The 13,446-nt window shown below is 36.0% G+C and overlaps 1 protein-coding gene across 12 annotated transcripts in view; it reads right to left on the reverse strand.

The window, feature by feature from the left end:
• Positions 1-13,446, reverse strand: part of kif1b (kinesin family member 1B) — an 87,795-nt gene that overhangs the window by 2,996 nt on the left and 71,353 nt on the right. For 7 of the 12 annotated variants that reach the window (XM_056239443.1, XM_056239459.1, XM_056239467.1 and 4 more), the window contains 15 exons: positions 12,853-12,982; positions 11,695-11,839; positions 11,457-11,547; positions 11,109-11,227; positions 10,376-10,431; positions 8,101-8,209; positions 7,873-7,939; positions 6,529-6,613; positions 6,254-6,359; positions 5,713-5,739; positions 2,316-2,430; positions 2,100-2,233; positions 1,618-1,679; positions 781-926; positions 433-675 (listed from right to left, as the gene is read on the reverse strand). In XM_056239443.1, the coding sequence (XP_056095418.1) occupies positions 433-675; positions 781-926; positions 1,618-1,679; positions 2,100-2,233; positions 2,316-2,430; positions 5,713-5,739; positions 6,254-6,359; positions 6,529-6,613; positions 7,873-7,939; positions 8,101-8,209; positions 10,376-10,431; positions 11,109-11,227; positions 11,457-11,547; positions 11,695-11,839; positions 12,853-12,982 (1,635 nt within the window). The remainder of the gene's footprint in view (positions 1-432; positions 676-780; positions 927-1,617; positions 1,680-2,099; positions 2,234-2,315; positions 2,431-5,712; positions 5,740-6,253; positions 6,360-6,528; positions 6,614-7,872; positions 7,940-8,100; positions 8,210-10,375; positions 10,432-11,108; positions 11,228-11,456; positions 11,548-11,694; positions 11,840-12,852; positions 12,983-13,446) is intronic. The other 5 variants (XM_056239513.1, XM_056239484.1, XM_056239543.1 and 2 more) reach the window with 1 other exon arrangement.

A 13,446-nucleotide genomic window follows, 5' to 3' on the forward strand; every position in this document is an offset into this window, starting at 1 on the left:
AAACACAAAATGTTTTTTTGTAAGTAGGCATAAGAAACTTTTTTTTTATTACCAACCCCAAATTTGTGAATGGTTGAATTGTAGGCCTATATAAGTGCCTAAGATTAAGTTGGGATTTCCAAGATTCTACTTGGAAAAGTGTAATAGAAAGTCATATGAAGTGGGAGCTCTAATAGCAGCTATATGATGTCACATAAGAATGGCGCAATCCAGACTGCACACACGTAGGGAAAACGTATACCTATAAAATGCACCTAAAATGCAACAGATTTGAATGAAAATAGTCATATAATGTATGGCAAACCAGACACATCAAGTAGGAATCTCTTATATCTGACTTCAAATGGAACACAGTATTTAAGGATTTAATAAAGAATCGTATATTAAAATCGCAACAAATATTATTAAAGTAGTACTTGTAGGGTCTTTTACCTTAGTGGCCAGCTCCTTCTCACGGTCTACCAAGCTCTCGATGTCTGTAGAGTCGTATCCGCTGCTCTCACTGGGCGTGATGGCGCTCTCATAGGTGGTGGAGGAGATCTGGGAGGAGATGCTGGTGGAGGTGCTGAGGGTGCCGCTGCTCAGACTGGGAGACAGAGACTCGCTCAGGGATTTAGGAGGAGGCGCCTCACCCAGTTTCTCACGGAGCAGCAGCAGGTGACGGGTCTTCTCCACCTGGCAAAGACAGAAATGGACATCAGGGTCTGGAGATCACAACTGCCTGTGGGATATTACAGATAAACACAGGCAGCATAGAGTGTGAAAGTCTTCTATCGTCACCTCATGCAACTGCTCGAGTTTCTCCAGCTCCCACTGGTGCTCCAGGATCAGACTGTCTCCTCTGGGTCTCCAGCCTGCCAGGTTTTCCTCTCCACGCACATACGCCACAGATGTGTCCAGAACCTTCCGCCTCCGCCGCTGCATACCTGAAAAACAACAATGAAATTGATTGATATAGCAGGCCTATTATATCAATATGCAGAATCATTCATGCTAAATAGAAAAATCATCTCGCTAAATTTTTGTACAAAACTGTGGAAGTTGAAATCATATATTTATTCATTATTTGTAATATCCATTTTATTAATATTCTTTATAAATCATTTACAATACCATTCAAAGGTTTGGGGTCAGTAATATTTTCTAATGCTTTTGAAAGAACTCTCTTCTCACCAAGTCTGCATTTGCTTAAGCTACAATACAGTAAAAAGTAATATTGTGAAATATCACAATTAAAAATAACTGTTTTCTATTTTAATATATTTTTAAAATGTAATTTATTCCTGTGATACAAAGCTGAATTTTCAGCATCATTACTTCAGTCTTCAGTTTCACATGATCCTTCAGAAATCATTCTAATATGCTGATTTGATGCTCAAGACAATTTTTTTTTAAATGTTGTGTTGCTTAATATTTTTTTGGAAACGCGATACATTTTTTCCAGGATTTTTTTTACAAATTGAAGGTTCAAAAGAACAGCATTTATTTAAAATAGAAATCTTAAGTAACATTATAAATGACTTTGTCACTTTTGATCAATTTAATGCAAATGTTTTTTTCAAATGTTTTTTTGTAAAAAAAAAAAAAAAAAAAAAAAGGTTTTTAGGAAAATCTTACCTGGGCTTCCTGTGTCAGCTATTTTGCACAAGCTAAGCTCATAGATTCCTGTCACTTTATTACTGTAATGGAAACACATCAGAAAACAAGTGTTGGCAAAGTTTCTAAACACATAGCAAATTGACAGACACCCATTTCAAGACTTTAATGATAGTTGATGTTTAAGATGTGATGTCCATCAACATTTTCTTTAATCAAAATCACGATTTTTGTTTAACATTTATATGAATGTGTAAGGGAGTGTTGTCCTTTAACTAGTCCATCATTTAATTTTTATTATTAACATTAATATTCCATGTAGTCTTTCAGAAATTAGGTAAAATTTGACAAAATTTGCTAAAATGCACTTTAAAATAGTTTTAGATGGAGTACAGCATGTCGCAATGCAGGATATCTCCTAAAAGTATTTTAAGTCAACTAACCATCAGAAACATTTGAGTTTTTTTGTGGTTAAAGAAATAAAAAAAATTCAAAAATTATACCAGTCGGGGGTTTTGGAGTAACCACTGCCGAACAGGTTCCTCAGGGAGCGTGGAGGAGAGATCTTAGCATCTCTGGAGTAGAAGACCATGCAGATGTCCTTGGTAATGATGGCAGGCTGGATGCAGTGATCAAGCTGCAGGGAAGTGGTAAGCACACGTCAATGCTGTAAAACCTGCTTCTAAAGAACTAGTCCTTTAAAAAGAGTCAAGGCTGACCTCCAGATAGGCTGACAGGGTCATGTAAATCTTCTCTCCGTAGGGAGTGACACGGTTCAACAGGAGAGAGTTGTGCAGGGAACTGTCCCAGACAGCCTCGAACCGGTAGAACGTCCTGAGAAAGGAGAAATACATTCGATTTAAGGATATAGACACAATATGAATCCATGGAAGGATATTTACTGGTGCTTAAGTGATTAATTATGCTATTCACTATTTTTTTTGGAGCGTGTGTGGATGTGCTTAAAGACAACATGAAATGTCATTCACAACCCATTTTACATTTGTGACCCTGGACCACAAAACCAGTCTTAAGTTGCACGGGTATATTTGTGGCAATAGCCACATTATGGGTCAAAATTATCGATTTTTCTTTTATGCCAAAAATCATTAGGATATTAAAGGGATACTCCACTTTTTTTTGGAAATAGGCTCATTTTACAACTCCCCCAGAGGTAAACTGTTGAGTTTTACCGTTTTTGAATCCATTCATCCGATCTCCGGTTCTGGCGGTGCCACTTTTAGCATAGCTTAGCATACATCATTGAAGTGGACAAGACCATTAGCATTTCTCAAAAAAAAATGACCAAAGTGTTTCGATATTTTTCCTATTTAAAACTTGACTCTTCTGTAGTTACAGTGCAGCAGGCGCAGGCAGTCCCGGTCATGTTGGAAGTTACCGAGCTGGGGACTATTTTCAGGCGCTGCGTCATATCATTACGCCTGCTGCACCCATGGTACGGCAGTAAAGTTTCTTGATTATTACGCAGGAATGAGAGTATAGTTCCTAGCCATATCAGCCTAGAAAATCGCAACTTTACATTTTCCGTCGGTCTTAGTGCACGATGTAACTACAGAAGAGTCAAGTTTTAAATAGGAAAACTATCTAAACTCTTTGGTCATTTTTTTTTGAGAAATGCTAATGGTCTTGTCCACTTCAATGATGTATGCTAAGCTATGCTAAAAGTGGTACCGCCAGAACCGGAGATCGGCTGAATGGATTCAAAAACGGTAAAACTCAACAGTTTAACTCTGGGGGAGTTGTAAAATAAGCCTATTTCCAAAAAAAGTGGAGTATCCCTTTAAGTAAATATCATGATCCATGAAGATATTTAGTAAATTTCCTACCTTAAATATATCAAAATGTTATTTTTGTAAGTGGATGCAGCACAATCTCCAACAGAAATGGAAACTTTTAAAGGCGATTTTCTCAATATTTGGATTTTTTTGCACCCTCAGATTCCCGATTTCAAATAGTTGTATCTCGGCCAAATATTGTCCTATCCTAACAACCCATACATCGATGGAAAGCTTATTTACTCAACTTTCAGGTGATGTATAAATCTCAATTTAAAAAAATGGACACATAAGTCCAGGGTCACATTTCTGAGTGAAACAGAATATACAATAACATAAAAAAATGGGAATTGACTGGATCATGAAAAGTTATTACATTTACACTACCATTCAAAATGTTTGAGGCCAGTATTTTTTTATAATAGAAAATTATACTTTTATTCAGCAAGGATGTATTTATAAAATAAATAAATAAAAAAACATTAAAAAAATAAAAAGTGACATTTAGAACTTTGTTACAAACAATTTCCATTTTAAATAAATGTTGTTCTTTTGATATTTCTTTTCATCAAAGAATCATGGGGGAAAAATGTATTTTCAACATTGATGATAATAATAAGAAATGTTAAGCACCAAATCAGCATATTAGCAGATTTCTTGACTTGAGTAATGATGCAAAAAAAAAATCAGCTTTGCATCGCAGGAATAAATTACATTTTAAAATATATTACAATAGAAAACAGTTATTTTAAATTGTAATAATATTTCACAATATTTTAGTTTTAACTGTATTTTTGATCAAATAAATGCAGCCTTGGTGAACATAGACTTCTTTCAAAAAATATAACAAAAATCTTACTGACCCCAAACTCTTGAAGTGTCGTACCTGAACGATTATCAAAATAAAAATTTGTCTCTCTTTATTTAACATGCACCAATGAATTATTCCCAATAAGGCCAAAAATGTGTATTAACAGTAAAATTGAAGAAAATAGGTTCAATTTTGATTTCATGTTGACTTTTAACTGCACATATGACAGTGAAGCATCAGGCTTCTACAATAAATATATTAGCTATGCTGCCTGCAAACTTTCAGCTCACAGATGGTGCTAATAGACAGACAATCTCACTGTGAAAAACATGAGGTGTAATGACAGCTGTATCACACGCTGTTGGGAAATCTCTGTGGCCATATACTTTGTTGATGCGTTCGAGTCGCATAGTGATCGACACAACACCAGAGTGTTGACAGGTGCTACATTAATAGTGATCTGGTGTGAGCTTGAAGTAGACTGTGAGGAAGCAGTGTGCGTGTGTGTGACTCAGAGCTACAGCGCTGTAAAGACTATAAGCAAAGGCACACAATTTATATGAACGGACACATGGAGACAGAGAATGAGATTCACACAGGTGACTCATCCTCAAATATCCTTGTATCTTTTTCTCCACTCCCTCCCCTCCCTTTCTCATTCTTATTTCATTGTTTAAATGGCACAGATGCACAAAGGCTTGCCTGCGTCTGTATTTAGACTCATCATTTCAGATTTCAGCTGCTAACAAGCCAAATGTAATAATACAGTGAATGTAGAGTATAATCAAAGGAAATGTCAGATCTACATTCATTCAGATGTTTTTTAAAAGATATATGGTGGCAAAAGCTCATCTATTTAATAGTTTTAAGGTGAGATACTACATGCAAAAGCAATGAAAAAAACTTATACACAATTTAAATTATATTTTTAGATATATTAAATATACATATACACATTTAATACATTTTATTAAATAAAGATTTATTTTCTTAGAATGACAAAGAAAACATAATCAATCTCATATTATATATAAATTTGGCCAATTTAATGAGCCATTTTATCTTAAAAAAGGGGAAATGTATGTTCACTTACAGTACATGCACATATAAGCAAATAATACATTAAATAACCATATGACAAAAGGGTTTGAGTTTTTGTCTGTTGATTACATTTAAACAAAGGTGGAGTCTAAATCACTTAATATGCAAATGTGTTTAAATTTAATAATGTGATGTCTAATTTCCATATTTAAGTTTAAATGGGTAAGGCCCAATAAAATAAAATTTTAATTTTGCATTTAAATATAGCAATTTTTTGAGTTTTTTTTTTCTTTGCACATTCAACAGTAATACTTCACCTTAATTCATACTATTATGTAGAATGAGTTAAGAGAGAAACACTAACACAGATGCAGTACATAGGTCTGCTACTGTTACGCCTACAGATCACAAACATCTCATAAAGCACTTTGATGGTAAAAATGCTTTATGATCAGGTGGTTCTGATACCTAGCAATATCGCTATCAATACAAAGGCTGAGCAAAACCAAGAATCCAACCGCAGCAGGAAAAGGACGAGAACAAAAAGAGAGACAAAACAAGCAGAAACAGTCAGGCAACAGAAATATTTACAAATCAAAAGACAAAAAGCAGCATTCAGATTAAACAGGCAAAGGAAATAAATGAGCAAACGAGAGAATAAAGCAAACTGGCATCATTAAAAGAACACAACATGCAGATTTTCTAAATAAATAGAGCTGTACAGGGCACTGTGCTTATTGGTTAAATTGCTGTTTTTCTTTTGGTCCACTAGATGGCTCTCTTGATCCCTGCAGGATTTTTCCCAGCGGTGACTCATGTTCAACATGCTCTCCTGAATTATAAGCAGTTAGGTAGATGCATTTGCATTAGGTGAGTAGAGCATTTGCAGACCCTTTGCAGACCTGCCACTGACTGCAGACAGATAAATGAGCTTAATACTTGATTTAATAGGCCCTTTACTGGGAAAAGGTCCTTAGGTTGTCAAATGTGGAGAGCGAACACAGCGTACCTGCTGGAGTTGTGGGAAGATTTCAAGTTTTTAGCTGAGATAATGTTGAGAGACAGGACTGCGTCTGCAGCTGAATCATCCACTTCTGGCTTATTCCTGATTCGACCTACAACAGGCACAATGAGCCGATGTCAGATGGGTGTAGCCTTCACAATACACTTCATAAAACGGATGTTTTACGATCCTGGCTGCTGATTGGTCAATACAGCATTACAGCTGTGCTAATAACAATTATATGTTCTATTTAAGATTTCAGAAACAAAATTTGTACTGACCAACAACCAGCTCTCTGACGTCCTTCCAATGCAGCTCACTGCCCTTCTCATGGATCAGAGTGACAGTTATTCTACGTTGGATGCCCTGAAAACACAAGCAACACAGGTTACTAAAAGAAATCTCAATTTGAATCATTTATATGTCCTTGGCTAAGGACAATGAACATGATCCTTAGGCTAAACTACAGATTTCCTGACTGCAAATGGAGAAAGAATTTAATATTAATAGAACGTAGAGACAGAAGAACACAAGACCAGAGTGCATTGCAATGCAGACATCTATGAAAATGTAATGCATTGATAACAGTATTCAAAGTTCAATCATAATTTATATAATAATATACAATATACAGTTGTTGCTTTTTTCTGGCCTATTTTTTGTCATTATTCCAGTACAATATTGTTCATCCAGTTGCATTTTTGTATATATAGAATGTTTTTAATTTATTATTAATTATCTTAATTTTATAATATATAGGGTCTAAAACTAACTTTTGACTTAAGAACATTAAGAAAATTTTTGCAAAAACAGAGAACATTACACCATAATGTACATTTCAGATTTCTCTATTTCTGAGAAATTTAGTCATGTCATCAAATCGAAAAAAAAAAAAACACTGCATAGTATTTACTGTATACATTAAACTTAGATTAATCCTTATTTAAGTTACAAAAGTTATTCAGTCAAGAGCAGGGTGATTTTTGTCTTTGTTGTTTGATTAACATTAAAAATACAAACAGCAGCAGGATTATTAGGATGCTGTCACTTAAAGACCGAATGCACAGATCCAATATAATGATACACATGCATTATCTTTCTCAACTGTTTATGTCCCCTTAAGACATAACCGACTAGGTTTACAGAGACGAGCATTTTTTGACAATTTTGTATGAATTTGTCTGTTTAAGCACAAGGCGGCATCAAACGGAGCTTAATTCAGTATTCACACACTGTCTGAGACGGGACTTTTCTGGGCGCACGCTTTCACAGAAATCATTCTACACAGCACGCGAGTAATGCACTTAAATATTTATATTGGAAAGGCTTAAAATTTCGTGACGATGCAGCACTGGCCCGTTAACTGTCGTGATTCATGTTCTTACAATATCGCATTGTTAGAATTAAAAAAAATGTTACCAGCCAACTGGCGATTGACACCGTTTCATATACTCGCCAATGCCAATTTTTACAAGCACTTGGTGAGTGTTCATTTTTGGCCCTGTATATATACATATATAAAACTAATCAAACAAAAGCAAACTGACACCAAAAGAAGAATTGTAACCGAATAATTGTAAAAAGCAAATATTTATACTCATATTAGTGAAAGCCAGAATAAATACCTGGTGCAAAAGGTACGTGCCATGACAGGGAAGACCTCCTGTGTGATCAACTACTGCTGGGATATACCTACAATAAACAACACATCATTTATATGTGCAAACAGCCTTTAGAGCAACATTTTAAACTATACAAATTCTCTATAAATGCTGCTTACTGAGACAACCGAGTAAAACCATTTTAACCAGAAATGTTGGGCCTGTATGTAGATGTCAGAATGGTTCACTTACTCTCCAGTGGGCTCCAGTTCACTGATCTCGAACCAAGCCACCAGGTCATACTTGCTCACACACTGACCCAGGTTGGACTTAGTAATGGTGTTCAGTTTGGTGGCTGGCACTGCAAGGCAAGTGAATTATTAATAGGGCAGGAATATGGTGCACCATATGGCTGATGTATTTAAACTAGCCTCTTTTTTTCACTAAGTTCTATAAAAAAAATGCTGAACATGACAGATAAACAATATGAGCATGAGTCACGTAATGTGAGAAAACAAAGCATCAGCTTAAAGGAGGGTCATTATGTAGACTTTAAAAAAAAAAATCAGCCACAAGAAACTCTATACTACATCGGGAAAATCAATACAGCTGATGTGCTCCTAAAACTTCAATTAAGGGGTGGCACTCGAATTCTTTCAGCGCTCTGTATTTTTTGGTTGGAGTCAATCACGCTGGGGAAAAGCTGCAGTAAATCTTATGCACAGAGATGGAGGAAAAACACTTGTGTAACTTGGTGAGCTGTTCATCATTTGTGGGGAAAAAAATCTTGAGGGAAGCTAGCAAGAGAATATGGAAAACACCTAACAAGATTTAATTCACACTACAGCTTTAAAGTAACACAAAAGGAAACACGAAGCAGCTGTCACTGGAGTCTAGATCAACCAGGGAGAAAAAATAAGAGAGAGTGACACTTGAAAACACAGCAGCTCAAGGAAAAGCTTTTATTGCTTATCTTCGGCATTAGGAATATCTACATTTAAAAGAACATCTACTGGGATTCTGTCATTGGGTAGGGATGATGGGCTACACTAGGGCCACAGTACATTAAAGCACAGCACAGACCCAAACTCTATCGATCTAAACTACTCTGCACCTCTGAGGCTCTGTACCAACCGTCGTGTTTGGGCACTCTGAGAATGGGGCTGTTGGGTGTAGGGAGGAAGGGGAAGTGGGACAGCTCATCTACCCCTTCCTCTAGACTGGCGACGGCCGTGGAAGCCAATGCGTTTGCATGCTCCGAGATCGTGTCCAACACTTGGCCGTGCACGTACCCGCTCATCAGGTACCTGATCAACTCAATCTTACGTGCATGGTCTGGGCGGACAGCCCAGGAGAGAGAGGTGAGGATGTGAATTGAAATGACAAAGATAAAGAGGGAGTTACATGTGAGAAATGGACATTCTAAAGAATGTAGGGGCCCCAAAAAGAATTTGGACACTTAAGCTACATTCATGAATATCTTTGCATCAAACTTAATTCTAAAGAAAGAAAAAATATATATTATTAGTTAATTTCATATTAAATATTCAAAAAATATTCTTGTGTAATATTAAAAATATTAGAGTGAGAAGCAGAATCCCTCCTTCAAACATCTCTGAAGCAATTGACAAATGTCATGATATTCAAAAGTTGTATGAATCAATTCTAAGAAGGTTGGAAGCTAACCTTAATAAAATACCTTAATAAAGAAATATCACCAATTTCCCAGGTGTTCACATTCGTTTTGTCCAATCCCTATATGTACCTTGCATCTGTATATGAACTGTATAAGGTATTTAAAAATGCCTGAATGGCACCTGGAGATTTGAAACAATCTTAACAGTTCTTTGAACGAGATTGTATATGTATTACTATTTTTTTGTATATGTAGTACTATTTTTTACATATCGGTTTACATTAAGGTTACATTTAGGTTTTTGAACACACGACATCTACAATCTATAAATCACAAAGAGCACCATAGCTTTTCCAATTATCTCCAGCTGAGCTGTAGTACCTCTAGATTCATATCGCGATATAAAAGACTGACAGCTCGGGGTGAAGATCAATACGCCGTCAGGATGGATGACACTTCAAGGCTGCAGCCTTTGTTTTATTTTCGGTCGCAAAGGGAGATTTGTTCTTTATAATAAAAATAATAAAATAAAATAAAAAAACAGTCTGGACAGGAACGGCTGACAGCTTCGTCTTTCAAACTGACTTGCTGCATAAATGGGATCCAGACAGAGCCCTTTTGAGAGGAGATAACCGTATCAAACGAAAGAGCCAGAGATTACAGCATCATTGTAAACTGAGGTAGCTCCTAGTTTAATGAATCTTGTAATGAATTACACTAATAATTAGAGGGGAGATAGAGGAGCATACACGCTCTGGGCGAGGATTATTTAAGGAATTGTTACTTATGCAAATTTAAGACCCTTCAAGCTGACTTAATGAATAATGTAATGTTCTTCATGATGACAAATGAAGATGTAATTTTTGAGTTATATAGCAGTTGCAGTCATACCTGGTTTAGATAGAGGCATAGGTGGAGGGTAGTACTTTCTGGAAGGCTGAGAAGGGCTACAAGAGAAGTAGAAAATTAAATCAGACATGCAAAAGAAAAACTATAATAAATCTGTATGCTTTAATCAATGCACCAAGGGCATAACCACACAGTTAGGATTGTAGGAACATTTATTTTCTGCTACTATATGCTGTATAAACAAATATTAAATATTTGTAAATCAATAATTACAATAAATATGCTGATAAAATAAGTAAAGGAATATTCTAGGTTAAACACAAATCAAACTCCGTCAACAGCATGCTGTCAATGACAAAGGGAAATAATATCGACTTGAGGCAAAATTTGTTAAATTAAAAATAAATGCGTTACAATACAAAATATTATGAATAAAAAAATACTAATAAAAAAAACGTAAACAACTACTAAAATGTAAACTAAAATTAAAATTAAGATATAAAAATAAAAGCGAATTCAACATATTAATAAATACAATAATTTTATATAAATAATGTTAAAATAACACTAATATGACAAACTCAAATCTTACAGCAATGTAAAAACTATAGAAGATAAAATAAATTTGATATTTGACAATTCTAAAATGTCATTCCTTTAAAAATCAGACAAATGTGAAGTCACCATCAATGTGTTTACGTCCCTGAAATGCACTCAAAACATAAAAATAAGATAATATTTATCAAATATGTAAAACTGGACAACAGGTTGTTACCTGACAAGTTCCTGTCCATGAATGTGCAGTGGGTGCTGTTGGTAATGGCCAAACACTTCAAACACAACTGGCTTGGTCTTTATGTACTCAATAAAGGACTCTGTCACCTCCACTGAGATCTGGATGTGAAAACCACATAAATAAGTTGGCAACACATTCATATTTGCCTAAAGACAGTAGGCAAATAGATAGTATGCTTAAATAATGAAGCATAATTCATTATAAGCATCTAGCCTGATGAAATATTTGAGAGAGTACTCTCTATTAACAACTCTGGGGTGTTTATACCATCACAATTTTCATTTTCCTCCTTAAAACCTCTTCTCTCTCACTGCATTCAACACTTACATTCTGTACGTGGTAAAAGCCCAGCGGGGCACCTTTGCCTGTGTTCTTCAGTGGCTCTGTGCTGAAAGCCTCATCGTGACGATGGAGGAAGCTGTTGGCAGCATGAGACAGGATTACTGAGAGAAGCGTGACTGTGCGTTTGCGTGATTTATGTGAAGGTGTGTGTGTGTGTGTGCTCTGTCTGAAAAAGACCAATGAGACGGGAAAGAAGGGTTGCTATGGAGACAGGCTGACTCACTTGAACTGGCAGAAGATGTCTGCATACTCGGGCGGGATGCTGCTCGCCTGCAGAACGGTGACGCGGAAAGTGAAAATACTACCCACTTCCAGATGCTCTGCCAAACCATCACCCAGTTTTGTGTCCACGTTCCCAAGCTTCAGGTCTTTTAGACACAAAACACATGTGTAAATATACATAATATTAGACTGTTTTATGTAAATGGATCTATACACAGTTAATGTAAAATTGTAGATGTTGGCTGATTTCCTTGGGCATTCCCTGTAATTATATTTTACTGTGTAGAACCATCTACCGTTCTATTTAAGAAATATATCTAAAAATCTTAGATGTTGAATTAAATTGTAGATTTAGTTTTTCTTGGTCAACAACTATGTTTTTTTTACTACTACTATTTCTACAGTGAAGAATCATCTAATTCTATAAAAATAAATATAAACTGCAAAAAATGCAGGTTGATAGTTATTTGATGTTTTAAAGGGTTAGTTTACCCCAAAAATGAAAATTATGGCAAAACTGTGTTTTGTTTTGCTCTTTCCTCTGAGCTTCCGCGTTCATCATTACGCTGTGCGTCGGGTCAGGGGTTAGTCTTCCACCGTAAATCGATGCGTACGGCCGTCTGTCGGAAGCTAGTGATAATAGTTTATAAAGTTTTAAATACGAGTATTTTCCTTACACAAACCCATGGCTTCACTTCAGAAGGCCTTTATTAACCCCCTGGCGCCAAATGGATTAGTTTTATAATGGATGGATGCACTTTTTCGGTCTTCAAATTTTCTCCAGCCATTCATTCTCATTATAAAGCTTGGAGACAGGATATTTTTTAATATAACTCCGATTGTATTCATCTGAAAGAAGAATGTCATATACACCTAGGATGGCTTCAGGGTGAGTAGATCATGGGCTAATTTTCATTTTTGGGTGAACTATCCTTTTAATAAACAACATCTGTAAATCTGTTTCCATGGTCTTTGTATCACTTATATTGACCTGTTAAAACCTGCTAAAGCTTTCTGAACACTGATGCAGTGTAAATCAAATGTGACATACCAGAAAACAACAGCATCGTCTGGATGTGTAAGCATTTCCTTTCACTCAGACTGAACGGTTTTGTTTAGAGCTCAGGGGTTGCCAGCTGGCCTGTGCATCCACACTCACCCATGTCATTTATTCTGTTCATCTCCTCTGAAGGGGTGATAAACTCTGAACTTTGACCTTGACCTTCCACAATACGCAGCTCTTCCAAAGAGAGGCCAGAGCGGGTCATCACCACAGGGGAGAAATCACTCTGGATGGTGGAGTAAAAGAGAGAAAGAAAGAAAAGGCAGCGATCATCAAAATGTCTTTCAGTATAAGCATAAACAACTCAAACTATGTACAAACTAGTGCAAATGACATTCTTGTGACAAGATCAATTTTTAAACTTCAACTGGGTATCAGTTTGAAATTCCATCTCTTAGTATCAATCTAGACATGAATACCGGTAGTCTTTTTTTGTCATTCATTCATTCATTACATTTATATAGCGCTTTTCTAGGCACTCAAAGCGCTTTTACATAGAAGGGGGGAATCTCCTCAACCACCACCAATGTGCAGCATCCACTTGGATGATGCGACGGCAGCCATATTGCGCCAGAACGCCCACCACACACCGGCTTACTGGTGGAGAAAGCTAGTGATTATAGGTTATAAAGTTTTAAATATTTTAAATATGCAATTTGTGAAAAACAGGCCTCAAAATATCCATATCAC

This window comes from Rhinichthys klamathensis, unplaced genomic scaffold (genome assembly GCF_029890125.1).
Source record: "Rhinichthys klamathensis goyatoka isolate OS25496 unplaced genomic scaffold, OSU_Roscu_1.1 h1tg000020l_1, whole genome shotgun sequence".
Taxonomy (NCBI): domain Eukaryota; kingdom Metazoa; phylum Chordata; class Actinopteri; order Cypriniformes; family Leuciscidae; genus Rhinichthys; species Rhinichthys klamathensis.